Source organism: Muscardinus avellanarius (assembly GCF_963383645.1).
Source record: "Muscardinus avellanarius genome assembly, chromosome: 10".
NCBI lineage: Eukaryota > Metazoa > Chordata > Mammalia > Rodentia > Gliridae > Muscardinus > Muscardinus avellanarius.
The window spans coordinates 33,368,144-33,386,342 of NC_137796.1; the positions used below are offsets into that span (position 1 = coordinate 33,368,144).

At 38.3% G+C, this 18,199-nt stretch overlaps 1 protein-coding gene across 2 annotated transcripts in view; it reads left to right on the forward strand.

The window, feature by feature from the left end:
• TOX3 (TOX high mobility group box family member 3) overlaps nucleotides 1–18,199 on the forward strand; it is a gene marked incomplete at both ends in the record, with an annotated part of 103,705 nt that overhangs the window by 63,678 nt on the left and 21,828 nt on the right. The window contains 2 exons of one of the 2 annotated variants that reach the window (XM_080702186.1): nucleotides 10,867–10,932; nucleotides 15,002–15,256. In XM_080702186.1, the coding sequence (XP_080558312.1) occupies nucleotides 10,867–10,932; nucleotides 15,002–15,256 (321 nt within the window). The remainder of the gene's footprint in view (nucleotides 1–10,866; nucleotides 10,933–15,001; nucleotides 15,257–18,199) is intronic. The other variant, XM_080702187.1, reaches the window with a different exon arrangement.

An 18,199-nucleotide genomic window follows, 5' to 3' on the forward strand; every position in this document is an offset into this window, starting at 1 on the left:
TAAATCATGTTGACAGTGACATACATGCACACGGCACTTGGTGCTCCCCCATTTTTCAGAACTTTCTGCTGACTTTCCAAAAAGTACTTGTATATGTCCCTAGTCTGGTGCTTGTCATGGGTAATCATATCTATTTTTCCCATTAGAGCTCTTTTTGGATATAACCTGGATACTGTTTACATTTAACTCAACATTTACCATCGTGTCTTTTATAAAGTGGCTCCTAATAGATTTGTTCATGAAATGTTTCAATGACCCATGCATTTTTTTCAAGATTATTGATTTTTTTCCAGGCTTTTCACTCTCTACTTTCTGACACGTATCAGTTGTCTCTTCTGTAAGAGACCCTTTGGTGGTGGTTTTGCATTGATCCTCTTTTCATTATGTAGCCCATTCCCACAGACTTTCTAGAGAGGTAACCTGGAGATACCCGGCTTGAAGTGACAGTGCTGGGATTCGAACTTGGATCTCTGTGGCTCAGTCATTTGTGTGTGCATTCAGCGCATAGACACTGAGCACCTGCTGTGGGCCGGTCATTATCCTAAAGCCAGAGGAATGAGTACTGAACCAGGTAAATCTCTACATCATGGACTCAGCATTCTAGTAGGGTGGGGGCTTGTAGAGAGACAGTAAACAGGTAAATACTGTAAAGTCAGGAGTGCTGAGTGGCTTGGATCTTCAGTGAGATGTAAGGTGGGGGAATGGAAAGGAGACTGAGGGTGGGGCTGTTTGATTCAGCTGATCTGGAGAGGAGTCCCAGAGGAGTAGACACTGAGCAAAACATACCTAGAGTCAGGTATGCAGAGCGGGTTCTGTGGTGACCCAGAGAAGCGACCGCGGGACAGCTAGGGCAGTGTGCCGCTGAGAGCCCCTCAGGCCAGAGCAGCCCTCCTAGGAGGGAGTCTGAAGGAGTCTACAGCTGTGTGATGTAGGAAGCTGGCCATGGAAAGGTGTTTGCATTTGAGTCTCACATCATCGGAGGCCACTGGAGGTCATAAGTAGCAAAACTGTCCTATGGTGTCACATAAACAGTAGCAGCTTATAAGACAGAGTTGGTCTGTTTTGATATCTGCCAAGGCTCATCACCTTTCCTATTAATTAGTGCAGATAGAAAAAGGTGACTATATGCATGGTCCGTTTAATCCTCACAGCTTCATATGAGGCAACTGTTCTTGTCTCCGTTTCATAGGTGGAAACTGAAGGACATGGAGGGTACATAACTTGTGCACATTTACACGTGGGCAGGATTCAGCTGGGATCTTTAACTCGCCCTTTAGACAAGTTAGGCAGCTTGCCTGCCGTCCCCCAGGCTAGTTTGGTGGGATTATGGTAAAGTGCCCTCGGTATTTCATTCTTCCTACTGTTGTCTCTGCCTGGTGTAGACGCTTGCAACCTCATGACAGCCTTGAAATGTTCTTAACTGGCCTTCTTGTTCCGAGGCACTCTTTTTTTTTTTTTTTTTGTACTTATAAAGTGCTTTAATGGACATTTCTCGGTGTCCTCTCTCCCATCCTTTCCATTTTTTTCTTTTACATCATAGTGAGATTCAAAGTGATACATAAACACATGCGTGCAAGCTCTTGGTGTATTTCCCTCTCTGTGACAGCCTCCTGCCTTTTCCTCCCTCCTACATGTTAGTGAGATTGATAATGATACCTTTATGCATGGATCTAACCTTATTTGAACTCTATCCTTGTCAGTCTTGATGCTAATTTTGTGCACCTCATACTATTGATGGGACTCGTGTGGCTTTTAGATCTCTCTTCTGAACAGATCCTGTGCACAATTAGGTCTGCAGCTTTGCTTACCACATTGTCTTGGCCTGGGACTCTCCCTCCTCCTGCCTTCATCCTTGTTCAAGACTGTACCTCTGAGAGGCCATTCCTTTTTTTTTTTTTTTTTGATTGCTTCAAAATTTAGGGGTTCTTTGACACAGAATTGATTTTTATGTTGATATTTTTTTAAATTCTGTCTCCCCCAACCAAGTTGTCAGCTCTTAAAAGCAGTCATATCTTCTGTTTCTTTACATCTGCAGAGAAGCAGATATGTTCCCTAAATATATTCAATTAATAAGCATCTCATAGGTACTTAATTTGGATGACTAAGGCTTTGGGAAGAAATAGGGAGCATAAACCAAGATAATGTAAAAAAGATGGAGCCACACAGCATACATGTTGGCTTTTTGTTGTTGTTTTTGGTGGTGTGCGTTTAAGGAAAACTAGTCATCCTTTTCCTATTCTGTGAATATTGGTAAGGGTTTCTTGGCCAGTCCCAAAGATTGCTCTACTTGGCTAATAAAAATAAATAAATAAAGATTCTTGGTTCTGGGGCCTTAGTGTTCTTTCTTCTACTTACATTATTTTTTTTTCATATTAAACAAGTATGGCTGAGTTTGAGAGATTTTTTTTCTTGCCACTTTTAACTCGTCCAGATGGTTATGTGATTCACAGATTTGTATGTGTCCAGATCATGAGAATCCAAAGGCTCCTGTGTTTGAGTCGAGTCCATATGTTTAGGCATTGTTGCTCCTTGTGTGGGTTCACAGAATTTGTTGAAAACTCCAACAGTGGGACTTGCATTCCCTACTCGATCCAACTTGAGATCTCCTGGCCTTCCTCCTAGCAATGAGGGTAAGAGGGAGTGGGTGGTCACCTCACAACGATTGCGTTTTCTTAAGTGGGGAAGGTGAGAAGAAAGATTGTAAATATTCGAGTTAAGCTGTATCGTTGTAAACAAGACAGCTTATGTTACATCAGCATTTCTGTAAGATCATTCTCAGTTGCTATGAAAAGTTTATTTTAAAAAAAATTTCTATCACATTAGTCAATCCTGAACTAAGCTAGTAGTTCTCAAACATGAGTGTGCTGTAGAGTTCCTGAGAAGATGACTTAAAATATACAGATGCCCCCCACCCCCTGCCTTATGACTGTGATATAGTAAGTCTAGTGTGGAGATCAGGTAATCTGCAGTTTTAAACAGGCATCTGGTTATTCTCTCACCCCTGGCACATGTTGAGAAACAGATTTAGGCTGTAGAGCACTTTTTTGGGAGGATATTTTAAATTAGAATAAAATCAGCTATCAAATGTGGTATTTGAATCCGTGCCCCTTTGACATTAGATGGTCGGTTCTCTTTTCTCGCTGCATTTATCTGCAGGCTGGGGCCCATGATGTTCACTGTAGTCCGTATCCAGCCACCTAAGTCACCCACTCCTAACCCCCCATGACCCCCTTAAATCTCAATATTTTTTTGTCAGAAGCATTTTCTTTTCTTTTAATATGTTTTTATTTTTAATCGATACATAGTAATTGTAGTTATGTGGTACATTGTGACATTTCAGTACATGTATACACTACATAAGGATCAGATTAGATAATTGGCATATCATTCTTTGTGTTGGGAACATTCAAAATACCTTCTCAGCTGTTTTGAAATATGATTGTCAATCATAGTTTTACCAGGCTATAGAATATTAGGAGTTATTTCTCTATCCAACTGAATAGTGAATTTTCTTGAATAAAGATTTTTCTTAGTGAGATATCTTCAGAGTTTAAAATATGAATATATAAATCTGTTTCCACATTTTCCCATGGTTGTGGCTTGGAGAGCGATAGTGGTGGTGGCTACTGAGCTTCACATAATAAACTTGAATTTCAAGAGCATCTACTCTGCCTTGATGGGCTTGGAAAAAAACAGTTCTGAGTACCATCACTTCACACCCAGAAATTCATTTGTTCATTCAGTAAAAATGTATTGAATATCTGTTTACCAAATACTCTTATTTGAACTGAAGCATCTGTGAAAAAAATAGGCAAAACATCCTTATCCTCATTGAATTCACATCCTCGTGGGAAGAGAAAGGCAGTAACTACATTATGTGATGTTGAAAGTGTTAATGAAAAAGGTAGATTAAGGTAAGAAAGATCCAGAGGGCTAGAGGCATAGGAGGAGGCTATACAGAAATTCAATAGGGTGGTCAGTAAGCAGGTCATATTTTAGAAAAGACTCACTATGAGGGGGTGAGTGAGCCATGGGACCATTTGGAGGGATGGCAATTCAGGCAGATATGACAGTGCAAAGGCCCTGAGCTAGCCATGTGCCTGTGGGGTTGAAGGAACAGTAAGGAGGCCAGCAGGGTAAAGTGGCCTGAGCAGGGGGAGCCAAGAGCTCAGAGAAGAAACGGCCATGATTAGGACATGCATATTTTCCCCAAGCCAATAGGAAGCCAGTGGAATGTTCTAAGCAGAGAGTGACACAGTCTTAGACTTTCAAATGGCCGGTGTGTGTGTGTGTGTGTGTGTGTGTGTGTGTGTGTGTGTGTGTAATAGACTATTGTGGTGTCTTCTAGAGCCCTAGGTCCCACTGGGAGGTCCTGCTGTGACCGAGGAGGGAGTGGATGGCTTGGGCTTGGGTGGACCTAGTGGAGGGGAGTCAAGTTGTCTGCTTTGGGTATAACTGGAAAGATGAGCCAGAGTTCCGACAGCTTGATGAGGAAAAGGAAAGAAAGTGGATTCCGAATGGGCATCCCAAGTCCCTAGAACTGAGTTGCTTCCCCATTACAGAAGATGAAGAGCTATGGAGTGAGCAGACTTGAGGAGGAAGGCGAGGTGTTCCGGTGTGGATGTATTCTGCACATGCCTGTTGACATCATTGTGGAAGTACAGCAGGCAGTTGGGTGTACGATTGCATGGCTGATCTGGAACTGTGCTTCAACACTGCTACCCAGCATCCCAAGAGAGTAGCCTAATGCATACTCTAGCCCAGGAAAAGATAAAAATTCAACTCATAGTTTCTGTGGAATACCTATCACTTTCATACTGTTGAAAGTCAAATCATCATGAGGTGTGTGTGTGTGTGTGTGTGTGTGTGTGTGTGTGTGTGTGTGTGTGTGTGTGATGTTCCTATTTTCCCGTAATTACAACTCATTGCTTATTGTTTGCAATTTTTGTTTTCAAATTGTTATTGAACCCCTAATCTTTGGATAGATAGTTTTCTTATGTGGTGCTCTGGCTCCACCCAGGATAATCATTGCCATTATTATCATCTGCTATGTTGTCTTGTTTACCCTTTGGGCTTTATGTCTTGAAAGGGATTACCACTGCTGGAAACTGTTAAAACTTGATTCTCTCTCATCAGTTCTTCCAGGGGAGAGTTAACAGAGCCTTGGAGAGGGCTGGGCTTCGCAGGGCTGCCTTCCCCATCATGTGTCTGCGCCTGGCACACTTGATCCTTAATGGCACAGTTCATTTGTGTAAGCAACTTGACAGATGTCCGTAGTGAGGCATCAAATTGGACGGTGTCTGCTAACAAATCTAATGGGAAAACAGAAAAGAGAATTCAAAGGATTATCTTTTCTCAGGATTAAATTTGTGCCATTTAGCTGTTTGAGACCCTGTTGTTAAAACTGCTTTATTAGAAGTCTACACAATTCTTCACATGGGTGTCAAAATAATTTTGGTGAAAATGATGTTGGTTGGACTCATCGGGCTGAAGTATTCGCCTTGTGATTACAGACAGGGTTTTGTCTCCGCTGCTCTACTTTCCTCCAAGCCTTTTGCTGGACGAGCTAGACTTAACAATCTGCATTAATTTACTTTGGCACTTCACACGGTCAGACAGGCCATGGACATGATGGTCTCTAATACATTTCTAAAAAATCCTGCAATGCTCCTTTTTAATTGATGTCCTTCATAAATTGTATTTGTTGAAGCTATAATTACTTGTTTAGCAGCAAAAGCAAATCTACCTCCAAGAATAATGAAGATGTTCTTTTATAAAGTTATTAAGATACAGAAGTTTGGCACACAGAGTAATTTAGTTCTGCTTTATAATGTTATCTTTGGGGACTGGATCTTTGGGGAATCACATATATCAGAACCTATCAAAGTGGAAAAGGACCTATCACCACTGTGCACCTCAATAATGTCAGTGTTCCTACCTTAAAGTGACTATTGCCACAAGTATGTACTTATTAAAATAGTTGGAATGGATCAGTTTCATTGATGATGTTTTTGTATGCCCTTCACAGTAATTAATGGCTTCATTTGATGTTCATTCCATTTACTTGGAATATTTTGGTTTGACTCTTGAAATTGTTTAGAAGACTCCTATATGATGGAGTAGGGGGATCTTTGAAGGAGCATCTTTCAGAGATGTTCCTTAAAAATTTTGTCATCCCCCGCGGAAATAGGCCAAATTACAGTGGCACAGGATGGATCATTTAATATTCTTATTTTGTTGATTTATAAATTGCATATAGCCATCATATCAAATTATTAATTTTTATAAGAGGATTCAGGGAACATTAAATAATACTGTCAAATCAGGGGCTTGAAACAAGGTTTTCTAAAGTGGTGTGTGGGTCTTTTGGGGGGAAGCAAAAGGAAGTGATGCACAGGTGTGTGTGTGTATGTGTGTGTGTGTGTGTGTGTGTGTATCTGTGTATTTTCTCTGTTTTAAATAAAAGTACAAGCTCTATCAGAATAGGAACTTCGTTAACTTTTTCACCATTCTAGCTGCAGTGCCTAATCAGATTGCCTCAGATACAGTCAGCACATAAATATTTGCCAAATGGATAAACTAACTGGGACTTCTCAGTGCCTGGAACTTCATAGTGGGCACGGTGACACATCAAAGAGTGTTTCCCAAACTTATTGGACTTTGGAACCCTTCTCTTGAGGAACATTATGTTAGAATCGGGTTCCTTAAAATTGCTCTGGGAAATTTTAACTCTTGAGTAAAATAGATAACAAAGTTTTATAACTAAATTGATCACTGAGTGTAATAGTCAAGTTTTTGTGGGTACTGGAATGTAAGGGAAGTAGAACATGTGGTTAGCAGGGATGCCAGGCTTCCATGTTGGAATGCATTCTCTTGGGCAAGTTACTTGACCCCTGGCAGCCTCAGTCTATTGATCTATAAAATAGGGATAATAATTACATTTATCCTGCTGATTGCTGGGCAAATAGATTATATTTAGTCTCACTTTGGAAAGTAAATGAAATAATGTATGTAGAAGGCTTTCCTAGGCTAGCCATTCATTATTGTTATTATCATTCATTAAAAAGTAAGTGATAAAAATATCACCCCCAGTTAGCAGGGGTGACTGTGAGGCATTCAAATTTAAATAGGATCAACTCTCCTCCCTTCTTTCAACAAATTGTGGAGTGCTTCTAATGTGCCTGCATTGTTAGTTCTGGGGTGGCAGTGGTGAACCCTCTCAATGCTCCTTCCCCAAGGACCTGGAGGGTTTTTGTAATATAAAATGTTTACAGACGTCACTGTTTCTTAGAACATAAAGCAAATTTAATTGTACACAATTCACTTGAAGTTAATTGTTCTGAGGTCATTATATTAGCCATCTGTCCCAAAGGAGCACTTTTTTTCCCTTTCAGAATCCAATCTGTTCTTAACATCAAATAAAGCAGAATTCTTATGTCACATTTTAATTGTTATTTTATTTTATTTTTGCGGGTCTGTGTATGGAACCCAGAGGCATTTGACCTCTGAGCTATACCCCCTGCCCAATTTTTTATTCTTTATTTTGAAACAGGGTCTCACTGAGTTGTGGAGGGCCTCACTAAGTAGCTGAGGTTGTCTGCGAACCGCGATCCTCCTGTCTCAGCCTCCCGAATGCTGAGATTACGAGTGTGCACCACCATGCTCAGCTCAGATCACATTCTAAAATAAAATAAAATGAAACCAGAATTATGAAATAAATGAAATAAGGTAATACAACAGAAAGTGCTGATCTTTTTTGTGTGTGGTACTGGGGATTGAACCCAGGGGTGTTCTACTTCCAAGCTATATCCCAGCCCTATTTTTTTTTTTTTTTTTTTTTTGGTGGTACTGGGGTTCCTGGAAACCCTTCTACCTCTGGGATACACTCCCAGACCTATTTTATATTTTTATTTGGAAACAGATAAGCCAGCAGGGCTGGCTTCGAACCAGCGTGATCCTCCTGTCTCTGCCTCCCAAGCACGGGGATTACAAGCATGCACCACCATGCCCGGCTTAATTCTTTATTTTGAAACAGATTCTCACTAAGTAGTGGAAGGCTTCACTAAGCAGCTGAGGCTGATAATGAACCTGCAAACCTCCCGTCTCAGCCTCCCAAGTACTGGGATTATAAATATGTGCCACCATGCTCGGTTCCCTTCCTTTTATTCTATTAGTTTAACTATCAGAGTAGAGTGACCAGATTTAGCAGATAAAAATATACAATATCCAGTTAAATTTGGACTTCAGATAAAGAATATTTCTTTAGTGTTAGTCTGTTCCACATAGTACATAAGAAATACAATTTTTATAAAAAGTTATTTTGAAGTGCAGTTTAACTGGGCACCCTGTATTTTATCTGATATAACCTAACTACTCTGAACCTGGGGTTCTAGCCACTTTTGCGGGAGAAAACCACTGCCAGCAACAAATCGTATTTAAAGTGGCTTTTGTACAGGAGGTATTTTACCCCAAACAGAATAAAAACCTTCTATTTGAAATGATTTTGTAACTGTTCCCACCTGATCACCAAGTGTTTCCAAATTAAAAGCCATTAATTAAGGCCTTATACAGATACAAGAGATATGCAAGGAGTGCTTTGTAATGCCAGCTCAGTACTTCAGGTGAGAGCTTTTCAAATTACGTGGACCACTGGAGCCACCTGCTTGAGCAAACGCAGCGCAGCCTGTGCGGCTCATCAGCGCACCGTGGAGCAGCGCTGTTACTGATTTTTCTCATTTCTCCAGGGCAAATACTAATTAATGGATACAATTCACAGCTGATTAGCTGTAGTTTCTTCAGTAATTACATTCGCATACTAACTGTTCAGAAGAGGATTTCTAACCCAGTTCTTATTTCACTCTGAGCTTAATTTGTTTTTTGAATTGTTTAGGCCCTTAGTTTAATAGCCATTTTATTTTTCTTTGTTGTTTTAGGTGCTATTAGATAATAAGTGAATGTAATCTTAAAAAATAACTCCCTGATAATGAGCTGTTTGCCTTAAATGGATTTCTAACTCCCCAACAAAACCTATATTTAAATAACATTAAAGTTGTGATATAGGCTGTCAGGTGGTTTGCGGCAGCCAGGTTGGAACATAGAATATACAGATTTTCATATAAATGGAAAAAAAATTTGATTCCATTCTCAAGAGTTTAGTTCTAGCATCATTAATCCATCACAAGCTGCATGACAGAAACCTGTATTTTTTTCTTGCATACATTTGGCATTATAGAAAAATGGGAAGTGCACATGTATTTAATAAGACATGTCTTCAGAGAAGCCAGATAAAGTTGTTGTTTTTTTTTTTTAAGGGCTAATAAATACGCCTTTCAGAAAGCCTTATGAAGATATTTACCCAAATGACCGTGAGTGCCGAAGGCTCTCCGTGTGTCTGTGCTTGTGTGCCTGTGTGGGCAGGCGTTGTTTTACAGGGTGAGGCTGTGCTGCTATGGACCGTAACAGCACTCTGGAACCATTAGAGTCCTTCATATAAACCCTGCTTAGTTCTTGGATCCCTGACATGATAAAGTGTAGCATGTCAGTCCCCCCTTCTTGCAGGTTCAGCATTGGGCTGAGAGACCCCTGGAAATAAGTGTCAGTTTGAGAGGAGGATTATGTGGCTCTTCCATATCTGTGTATCTGTATCTGTATTCTATTTATTCTCTATATCTATTTATGTATCTGTGTATCTATGTGCCTGTTTTTTTCATCCATCCATCTATCCATCCATCCATCCATCCATCCATGTATCCACTCACCCATCTACCTATCTCTTTTAAATCTTTTTCTTCAAATAATTGCTAGCTTTATGTATTTTAAATGATAGCTATATACATTTCACCTTTTGGAGACAAAACCCATCTTGTATTTTGATGCATTAAATGAAGGAAATAATATACTTTATAAAAAGGACATTCTTCTACCACTTAAAATATCACGAAAATACTGTGGCTATAGATAATTATGCCCACAGATCCTTCCCGTGTTGCCAGACTGATAACAGAATGCTTAAAGCAACAAAATACGCCTCCTTATACCATCTGAACCTGAAAATACATTTCTGCCAAAACCCGAGTTTTACATTTTGATAACAGGTCCCTAGAAGTAAAGAGCTTAAATCTGAAATGCTGATACAGTCTTATTTGCGATGAGATGAATGGGCCATTGTGTTACGGAATGAAGTAAAAATTGCTGTGTTCATAGGATCCTGCTCATTTTTAAACCTCTTTGCATTTTATGTTACATTGAGAGATTAAATATCACTGTTTTCAGCAGCTCTGATGGATAGATATGGCTTCTTTAAGCTCTGTTTAGAGATTTTAAAATATTCTTTCATCTTATTTATTTATATTCATGCCACACCCCATTCACTAGAAAATAGAATTTGAGTCCTGGGAATTGAATTTTATTCTCTTTAATTCACATTTTAACCTACCCACACTTGGGACATCTGTTCTTGAAAAGTAAGCTGTAAAATTCCAACATGCTTTAAAATGTGTCAAGGTGATTTTCTTTGGAAGTCTTTTCTTCTAACCCTTGCCAAATGCAGGTTTAATAAACAACACACATGAGTGACCCAAATGTTTGTATATGTCTCCCTTCACTATTAGTCTTGATGAGAAACAAAGCTAGTACTTAGAATTAATGTGTTAGCTTAACTTTGTGCTTCATTTTCTGAGGGAGCTAGCTGACAGCACAGTGTCATGCTTTTAAGCACTCTGTATTTTGAATTTGATCTGATTAGCTCCAGGGCCCCTTTATTCTCGTGACACGAGCATTCTTTCTAAGTCATATCTGAGCATTAGGTAAACAACCAGAATCCTTTATTATGCCCACATTAACATAAAGCAATTTGCTTTCTTTCAGTTTGGAAATAATAATAACTACATGAACATGGCCGAGGCGAACAATGCTTTCTTTGCTGCCAGTGAGGTAGGTGTCTATTGTAAAGCTATCTGTGTGTGTTTTGTGTGTTATTTAGATAATTCGATTGGCTTGAAAGGAAAAGCAAAATATCAAATTTCTCTCTCTCTTATGTGGCTCAGGGTAACGACTTTGGAAGAGAAATGAGAAAAGCCTATTGAAAAAGAAAATAACCTGACAAGACTTTATCACTTGTCCATAGGCTATTGCAAGTTCACGTGAATCCCTTGATAAAAAAAAAAATGTGCAAACAAAAATATGTAAGAAAGTATGTTAAAAAATACACACACAGTCCAGACTATCTAAGCAGATATCTAAGATAAGTGATTATTTTGGAAACCAGGCCGGAAGTGACTTATAATAGAAAGTATTTGAACTTCATACCTGTGTAAGGTTAATTTCACCACGTCGCATGGCTTAGGGACATTCTGTGTGTCAGAACGGTAATGTAGTTTCGTGGGGGTTTGATGGGCGATGTTAAATGAGGGTTTCAGTTAGTGTTAGATGCCCTCGGGTAAGCACAGTGTCTAGCAGTAGTAGGTGCTCAATAAAAAAATTAAGTGAATGAATGAATTAGTAAATGAACGAGCATGCTCCATCACCTGGTTGTAGCTGGGAGAAGTGGGTGATGGAATCTAAAGGCAGCACCACATTGGCTCTGGGTTTGTCTTCAGTGGCGTGCACAAGGGACAGATGTTGTCTTCTTGCTCATTTTCCTACATTTTCTCTCCCTGACTCAGGACTCATTGGCTTGCCCTCCAGGAAAAAACAAAAAACAAACAAACAAAAAAACCCTTGATCTTGATTATATCAAGAAAATGGTTTCCTAAAAATGGTAGACTGCGCTGAGATTTAAGATTTTCAAGCAAGAACAAACAGAAGCGTAAAATTGGTCCAAATAGAACATTTCCTCTTGTGGCTTGTATAATAAAAAGTCTTCATTTTCTAAATACATTCAAATATAGGAAACTGAACTAGCTTGACCCCAGAGATTGGATATAATAATAGCTTTGGAAATGATTTTGGTATGAAGAAGCCAGTGATAGGAAAGAAATTAACATGGAGAAATTATTAGAATAAGTGGAGAGTCAAGTTAAGGGTCTTGTGACTTAATCATTTTTTCAGTGACCATCCTCTGTCTAACCAAGAAGACAGCTTAGATAAGGGAACATTGTTTGGCACTGGCTGCTGTGTTGTTTGTGATAATGAACACAAACCCCATCTGTAAGGACAACATGATGTTTCATTCTGGAGGATTTTTTTCCCCTACATTTGAATCAAACATTGATGAAAGCTCTACTGCCAGCAGCTGTTCAGAGACAATTTAATTCCAGCTGTGATAATTCACCGTGTCAGACATTGGCTGTTATATGTTGATACAACAGTTCTCCAGATTTGCATTTTTATCAAAAGGAACAAATGTTTTGAACATTTCTGTACAGATGGTATTTAACCATGTACATACTATTTTAACATGTTCAAGGTAAACACTGAAAAGTCAATATCTGTAAAAAGTAATCACGTAAACTCTGAATGGGTAATCTGATACTGGTCATCTGGCATGCTTACAGAAGTCAACGTCTTTTATGTTTGGTGCCACACAAAGTTATTATTTTTTTTATCATCTCCGACAGCCAGTGTTTTGGAACTAGAATGCTTAAGTTTAATATTTTACCTCATTTTCTTTTCCACATGGCATACTTCACCTTAACACTTTCTTTCAAGGTAATTTAAGATTTTAGCATTTCCTTGATTACGTGTTGCAATGTTATTTTATAGTATTTTATTAGGTTATGATGTAGTACTATACCAACTTCAAACATAAAATTAGTCTTTTGAAGAATTTTAACATGGGGACATATGATACATAACACAAATAAAAATTAAAACCTTTTCAATTTGGACTGCCTGGCATGAGACATGTTAATGCTTAAGAGGTAATCTTATGTAATGATTGCACTGTACATCTCTCAATCAAAACCTAAGCCTGAGTAAGTGTTAAGGCACTGCATTATAGCATGTACCTAATTTCCCAATCACTACATTAAAAGTAAGTTTATTTGGTATCTTAATATTTTAATGAATACAGACTAATTCAGGAGGACTTGAGGTTTGCATGCTGCAAAATCTAAATTGTGCCTGAAACCAGTTCCCTTCACGTATGTATTGTCCTATAGATAACACTCTAGGGACTCGGAAACTCTTAAGTTTAAAATTCACACATTAGCTTTATGTTTTCTTTCTGTGTCATGATTACCCTGACCATTTTTAAAGTACTTTAAATATTTATTGAAATAATATTTCAAGTGTTAATTACAGTGGTAATGAAAACAGCCAAATGCCACATATCAAGAATGAGTGTTTATCCGTATTGTTAATGTGATATGTTAGATTTCATTAAGCAGTAATGGGGTAGCAAATGAGTCACAAATTACAGTTGCATCTGTTACTAGACCACATTAGTGCCAAAATAACGGCAAATGCAGCCATAGGGTTACGTTCATTAGCCAACCACGTTTGTGGCCAATTCATCCCTTTGTTGCTGAGAACTCAGGATACCACAGTAAGAAATTGACATCTTTTGGGGTCATTGTAAGAATGCATGTCAGGAAATCTGTTGTTGCATTTTGTCTTTGAAACATATTATGATGGTGCTATGTTTTGCATTCATTGAATCTGCTAAGAACCTCGATTGTCCCACCGTGGAGCCCCATAGCTTGTGATCTCTTTATTTCTGGTGAAAACAAGTAATATTTGATAGGTTCCATATGCAAGAAATGTTTTTTGTTGCTCCCCCCCCTTGAATTTGTTTCTCTTTTCTTTCAAGTGGTTATTAGAGGATATTGTCACTGATAGTTTGAAGAATGATCTCCAGCTCTTAATTAGTTCTCTTTACTGATAACAGCAGACTCCAATTATTTTGCACCAGTTCGTTCTTTCAAATATTATTAATAATAAATGAACTATAACTTTGACCCTGTGAGCTAGGAATAAAAAACATCTGAGTGCCCGCCCTCTTGCCCGCTGCCAGCCCTTTCACCTCACACACACACACACACACACACACACACACACACACACACACACACACAAAATAAATCCTGGATCTTGACTCTCCCCCTCCCCAAACATCCAATTTCTCTAAGAAAGATGGTCCATGTGGCTGAGCAAGGCAGCCCTGATTTACATCAAAGTGCTACTTTAAAACACAGCTTTCAAGAGTCTCAGTAGCAGTAGCAGTGACGAAAAGCAGTACATTAAAGTTCATTTTGTTTTTGAGATATAAAATTATCTAAACAATTGAACAACATCAGGGCCATTAGTATATCTATATCAGTATAGCTCTGTGCTCTCTAGATAGTTTTTAAAAGTTGAAGAGTAGTAGAAAATGTTCTGATAAATACATATTAAAATGTTCATATAAAAGAGAAAATAAATCTTATAGTCTAAAAACCCTGGCACCTTTTAATACGAGCTATGATAATCCTTATATAAAGTGTGTAAGACACACAGTAACAATTTCCATAGAAGCGTTCATTGCACTTGGGAATATACCAATAAAGGAAACTTAAAAACCAAACCACAAATTTAATATTACTTATTTTGTAGGTTGTGGCAGAAAGTAAATATGTACAATGTTCAGTTCTGGATTAATGTTGTGCGTGTGCGTGCCACAGAATCATCAGCATTTTCTGAAGCATGTGGATGGCGGAAGTGGTTTGAGCTGTTTCACTAACATATCAATAAAGCGGCAATTTGTTATATAGCCAAATCTAATGTCGCCGATGCTCCAGCTAACAACAAAGACAGATGTTACTAATTAAGTACGCATTAAAAAACTGTTAATACTGATACTCCATTAAAACCATATGATAATGAGACTTAAATCTTTAATCAGAATGATCAGCAAAACTTGATATATGGAAATCTGTGTTTAAGATGTTTTCATTTGCGAAATAAATATTTGGCCTAGATATCTAGTGTTTTCATGCAAACTCTTCCTTCTTTCCCCCCAAGGAGGAATAAAATAGAGGAACGGCATGTGCGAATATCTGTATTTTGTCTTGTTTTCTTTCAGCAGACTTTCCATACACCAAGCCTTGGGGACGAGGAGTTTGAAATTCCACCAATCACACCTCCTCCAGAGTCGGACCCGGCCCTGGCGATGCCCGATGTGCTGCTACCTTTTCAAGCCCTCAGTGACCCATTGCCTTCCCAGGGAAGTGAATTCACTCCCCAGTTTCCTCCTCAAAGCCTGGATCTCCCTTCCATCACAATCTCAAGAAATCTTGTGGAGCAAGATGGTGTGCTTCATAGCAGTGGTTTGCATATGGTAGGCAACACATTTCTTGTCTGAAAGTATCTTATTATATGCACTAATCATGGTGAAGATCTGAAAGTCCCTGTTTCGAAGTTTGTTTCTGCCTGTTCACTCCCAAGCAAGTAGATTGTCTTTCCTACAGCCATTTTAAAATAGGCTTGTTACTGGATCAATGCCTGGTATTAGGTTGATTGACAGTCATTTATAAGGGGATGACCACAAGATTCTTCGGTTATAAAATAATTTTATTAAGGCAGGAGGATCACAGGTTCTCAGCCAGTTTCAGCTACTGAGGCCCTCCACAACTTTTAGTGAGACCCTATTTCCAAATAAAGAATAAAAAAAAAATAGGTTTGGGTGTATAGCTCAGAGGTAGAATTCCCCTGGGTTAAATTTTCACTCCCCCCCTCAAAAAAAAAAAAATTAAGAAGTCTTACTCATTCTTTTGGAATAGCCACTCTTCCCTTGCCTTTGATTTAATATAGAGATATACCTGAGTTGAAAGTTTAACCAGGTGAGATTTTTGAAATGGAAGCATAGTACTTGGGAGGCCTCGACGGGAGAATTGCAGATTTGAGGCCAGCCTCAGCAATTTATGGAGACCCTGAGCAGCTTACCAAGACCCTGTTTCAAAATAAATAACAAATTAAAAGGGCTGAGGGTATAGCTCAGAGGTAGAATGCCTTTGGCTACAATCTCAAGTACCCCCCCCCACAAAAGGTAGACCTTATCCTGTGCCCAGGTCTTTTGAATGTGTTGGATTATAACATAATGTTTACTATTTATGATTTGCTCTGACCTCAAATGAAATATCAAACTGTGATAGATAAAGGAAAAGAAATAATTGCTTATAACCAGCACAGGGAAATATAGAATGAGCTACTGTGTGAAATATACCTGATTATGTTATTTATTATTATAAACATTGAACAAGGCACTCCAGAGAACTAAGGTTACTAATGCAATTATTTTGGTTCCTTTTTTTTTTTTTTAGTGTGCAATTGTAGTCAGCAGTCACCAGAGTAAATCTCTTTAAGTATTTTAAAGTCTTCTGCTGGGATCATTGTCTCCCCCCAGCCCCCATAGTATATAATACATCTAGGTATGTCTAGGTGAGGTACTAAGAAATTTTAAAATAAGATTAATATTTTATAGGGCTTTAAAAAATACCCTGATAAAATGAAACAGATGTGTTGGTATAACAAGAAACAAATCCTATTTCTTGTTTACATATTTTTTCTGCACATTAGGGCCATGCCAGTGATGTTTATTGGTTTCATTGTTAATTCCCCAGATAACAACATATGATTGCAAAATATGTAGTGGATTAGCGGTGCAAAGATGCAGTGCGCTCTCTGAAATATAAGATTACTTCCCCAAATAGGATTGCTGCAACATAATTTTCTTTGCCTGTGATCTTTTGTGTTTGAGCTGAACATCAGGGTTTTTATTCTTTCTCTCTCTCTCCCTCTCTCTCTCTTTTTGTCAGAAAAGAATGCAGTGAACAGTCGGGAAATGGTCATTAAGTATTCATAAACGTTACTCAACATCACAAATAATTGTTTCCTGTGGACTTTCTTACAGTTTTGTCCCTTTGACACTGGAATGGGAGGATTCTGTCCTCTTCCTCTACAATCAGGCTTGTAATGTTGTGCCTGAAAAATAATAAAAATAGTGTTTAGTTGTCAGCAGGGTTTGCCAGTGTTCGTCATTATTTGTAGATGTGCAGCCGGGCTCATTTAAGTTGCCGAAATACTTAAAAGACCATATAATGTATGCTAAAATGTGTACTTTATTAAACTGGTAAATATTTATTAATAATATAAGAATCTGCCTTTAAATTAAACATCTGATAAATTACCTTGCCTTAAAGCTATAAAACTGTTATTGCTGCTATAAAAAAGTGTAAAGGAGGCATTTTGACTATGAAATTTCATTTCATGGTCAATTGAATTTACTATATTGGAAAGAACTAAAGATGGAATCATAAAATAATTATGATATTCACATACACTTAAAGAACAATGCTTTCGGGGACCTGTGTTGGGAGAGAGGACTCAATTTTTAATGCTTCTTTTGTAATGTATGGCTGATCACTAAAGCAGTTGAATTATTTCATTGATTTTTAAAAGTAGCTACTTTGGCTAAGTGCAGGCTGTTGTCATGACATTTACACGGACCTCATCACTTTCATTGGTGTCTTTTTGAAGTTTTGCTAAACCTGAATGCTATTTATTTGGGCTTGAAACAAACTAATCTTGTTGAAAATTCTAGTAGAATTTCACCTTGAAGAAATGTCATGGGATTTTAAATCACAAATGTTGGAAAAAATAAAATGTACCAGGACAGAATTATGATGAATACAATGTGTCGTTGGCTTTGTTCTGTAGACTACCTGACATGTTCACCTATAAACTTGAATTCAGAATCGCCAGAGGCATGGTTAAAAATAGGTTATGTCAAGGTTCTTCTATATCTCCCTCCGGGTACCGAGTTGGCCGACTACATCATAATACTCTGTAGAAGCCTCCTCGGAGATTTCCCTTAGGAAGGTCACCAGAAAAATAATAAATAATACTGTATATATCATGTTTCCAGCCTCCTGGTTGTGCACTGGATATTTCATATACCTTATGCAAGTAAGAAGTTTTATTATCCAAATGAACATGGCTGTCTGTTAAGGATTGCTATGGTGAATTAAGACTATCGTATAAGAAGAAAAGCCAGCTTGTTTATGTTGTACTGCACCGGCTTTTCTTCAGAGCCTCATTCATTTTCCTTTAGAAAGAGTGACAGTTTGTCACATTACTGATTAGCTGCATCATTGTTGGCAACAAGCACAACATGTTTATCTTGCTTAAATTTATGCCATTATACTTAAAAACAGAAAGGAGGAACAAAAAAGGAGATTAAAAGAGTCCAATGATTAGCATTCACATTTCAAAATATGCAAAT